The sequence below is a fragment of the Neophocaena asiaeorientalis genome, unplaced genomic scaffold, assembly GCF_003031525.2.
Source record: "Neophocaena asiaeorientalis asiaeorientalis breed wild unplaced genomic scaffold, Neophocaena_asiaeorientalis_V1.1 scaffold3188, whole genome shotgun sequence".
Taxonomy (NCBI): domain Eukaryota; kingdom Metazoa; phylum Chordata; class Mammalia; order Artiodactyla; family Phocoenidae; genus Neophocaena; species Neophocaena asiaeorientalis.
Window position 1 is genome coordinate 1 of NW_020174658.1, and position 3034 is coordinate 3034.

The 3034-nt window shown below is 52.7% G+C and overlaps 2 protein-coding genes across 2 annotated transcripts; both read left to right on the forward strand.

Moving 5' to 3' along the window:
* Positions 1-287: 287 nt before the first annotated feature.
* LOC112409002 (nuclear RNA export factor 5-like) lies at positions 288-1784 on the forward strand (the record flags this gene model as incomplete). Its single annotated transcript, XM_024758864.1, has 7 exons — positions 288-392; positions 508-612; positions 729-809; positions 948-1017; positions 1164-1252; positions 1372-1479; positions 1665-1784. Coding segments are annotated over 7 exons (678 nt in total), but the record flags the coding sequence as incomplete, so codon positions are not given.
* A 100-nt stretch (positions 1785-1884) lies between these two features.
* Positions 1885-2955, forward strand: LOC112409003 (nuclear RNA export factor 5-like; the record flags this gene model as incomplete). Its single annotated transcript, XM_024758865.1, has 5 exons — positions 1885-1917; positions 2247-2330; positions 2446-2556; positions 2667-2747; positions 2886-2955. Coding segments are annotated over exons 1-5 (379 nt in total), but the record flags the coding sequence as incomplete, so codon positions are not given.
* Positions 2956-3034: the final 79 nt, after the last annotated feature.

Here is a 3034-nt window from a genome sequence, read left to right on the forward strand (position 1 = left end):
GATCCCACATGCCGCGGAGCAGCTAAGCCCGTGCGCCTCAACTATTGATCCTGCGCTCTAGAGCCCGCGTGCCACAACTACTGAAGCCCGCATGCCTAGAGCCCGTGCTCCGCAATAAGATAAGCCGCCACAACAAGAAGCCCGTGCACCTCAGCGAAGAGTAGCCCCTGCTAGCCGCAAGTAGAGAAAGCCCGTGTGCAGCAACAAAGACCCAATGCGGCCATAAATAAAGAAATAAATTTATTTTAAAAAAATTAAAATTAAAAAAATGATTTCAAATCTCCCAGAGTGTGTTCCCTGGCCATGATGGAATACATGGGATAAAGTATGACAGGACATGGCTAATGAGCTCAATCCAGAGACAATGCAGTGTCCCCTTCACTCCAGTGGACGTAAGACAGGATGCCGAAGCCAGACGCGTGGGCACAGGGAAGGGGGAGAGAGAGACCTGGTTCAGCAGGGTCTGCTGGCTTCTGAAACTATTGCTGTTGCTTTCAATCCCTGCAGTTCCACTTTGTGAAAAATGAGGCTCGATTCTTTGTCCAGGAAGCTAGCACTGCCTCTGCATTGATGGATGTCAGCTACAAGATTCGTGACGAGGAGAGCCAAGAGGTGTGTGTCGAGGGCGTTACGTGTACCTCATCCTGAGGAAGGAGTACAGGCCAGGGGCTGGTTTTCTTCTTTGGAACTAGAGTTCCTGGTGCTTACCCCACCTCTTCTTGCTGTAGATACCTGTCTTTGTCAGGCCCTCCGCTGTTCCCTACTCTGTGCGGTATAAGTTGAAGCCAGAAGAAATGGAGCAGCTAAAGGTAATGCAGATGCAAGGCACGTTGTGTGCCAATGCTCAGACCCACCTCTCCTTCCTCCAGACCCCCGTCCCCCTCGCCCCCGATTTCCCTGCCACCACCACAGCCTCAGAGCGGCTCTCTCCATCTCTCACTCTGCAGCTGACTTTGATCAAACGATTTGATGTCTCCAAGCTAGCTCTTGACCTGCAGAGGCTCTACGTTGACCCAGGTACGGCTGACAACAGTAATTCTAGGGCATGCGAGGGCAGAGGGGTCTTCCTGGAGGGAGACCTAGGGATGGTAACGTGGGGAGGGGCTGGTGCTGGCCCCACACCCCACTCAGCCATCTGATTCCCTCCCCTCTCCTTCCTGAAGACTTGGTGGGCTATGATATTGATATAATTCTGAATCGAAGAAGCTGCATGACTGCCACCCTGCAGGTCATCGAAAAGTATTTCCCTGAGGTGAGGCTGTAGGCCCAGTGCTGGTATTAGGGTAGGGGGTGGAAGAGATGGGGAGGAGGGCAGATTTGTCTCCAAGGTCCTAGATAGTAACCTTCACTCTACCTCTTCTTGCCCCAAAGCTGTTGTCCTTGAACTTGAGCACCAACAAACTGTACCAGCTGGATGGCCTGTCTGACATTATACAGATGGCCCCCACGGTCAAGATCCTGAACCTCTCCAAAAATGAGGTGAGAAGAGGGAGCCAGGTCAAAGTTGGGTTGAGAGTTGGGGGGGGCATGTTAGTGGCCATCAGAGTGATGACAGGAGGCAGGTGAAGGTACCTGTGTGGGAGGGAGGGGTCTGGGGGTGCAGGGATCCGGATGTCCCTCTTCCCCTGGGATTCCTTTTCCCACTTCCACCCCATATTTCTCAGCTGACGTCTATGCGGGAGTTGAGCAAGATGCGAGGGCTGAAGCTTGAGGAGCTGTGGCTGCAAGAGAACCCGTTGTGTGACACCTTCCCAGACCAGTCCACCTATGTAAGGTCAGTGTGAACACCCTGCCACCCTTCTTGGTGACCTTCACCCATGGGAGCCTAGACTATCTGTGACAGTGCCCCTTTGCCAAAGGTGGCAGCCCTGGTCAGCCAAGGATATGGAGCAACTCCACATTGGAGGTCTCAGCTTGGCAAGCTGAGTGTGGGAGATGGAGGGCCGAGCCTCTGGAGACCTTGTCTGAGGGGCAAGCAGTGTCTGCACCGGGTAGGATCTCCTGGAAATTTATAAAAGGAAGATCATCACTGACACCTTGATTATGTGGAAGAGAGTTTGACTGGAGAGAAAGAGTATTTAGGAAATCCGTATTATGCACACCCATAAGAAATCATGCCAGTGGTCCCTTCTTTACAAGCCCTTTCAAGCTCAGTAGAAGGCCAGAAAAGAACAGGAAAAGGTTCGTCCTCCAGCCTAAATTCCCTGTTGTCTGTCCTCTCTCCCATCGCTTCTTTTCATCCTTAGATTCCTCATGGGATAAAGTATGACAGGACATGGCTAATGAGCTCAATCCAGAGACAATGCAGTGTCCCCTTCACTCCAGTGGACGTAAGACAGGATGCCGAAGCCAGACGCGTGGGCACAGGGAAGGGGGAGAGAGAGACCAGGGTCAGCAGGGTCTGCTGGCTTCTGAAACTATTGCTGTTGCTTTCAATCCCTGCAGTTCCACTTTGTGAAAAATGAGGCTCGATTCTTTGTCCAGGAAGCTAGCACTGCCTCTGCATTGATGGATGTCAGCTACAAGATTCGTGACGAGGAGAGCCAAGAGGTGTGTGTCGAGGGCGTTACGTGTACCTCATCCTGAGGAAGGAGTACAGGCCAGGGGCTGGTTTTCTTCTTTGGAACTAGAGTTCCTGGTGCTTACCCCACCTCTTCTTGCTGTAGATACCTGTCTTTGTCAGGCCCTCCGCTGTTCCCTACTCTGTGCGGTATAAGTTGAAGCCAGAAGAAATGGAGCAGCTAAAGGTAATGCAGATGCAAGGCACGTTGTGTGCCAATGCTCAGACCCACCTCTCCTTCCTCCAGACCCCCGTCCCCCTTGCCCCCGATTTCCCTGCCACCACCACAGCCTCAGAGCGGCTCTCTCCATCTCTCACTCTGCAGCTGACTTTGATCAAACGATTTGATGTCTCCAAGCTAGCTCTTGACCTGCAGAGGCTCTACGTTGACCCAGGTACGGCTGACAACAGTAATTCTAGGGCATGCGAGGGCAGAGGGGTCTTCCTGGAGGGAGACCTAGGGATGGTAACGTG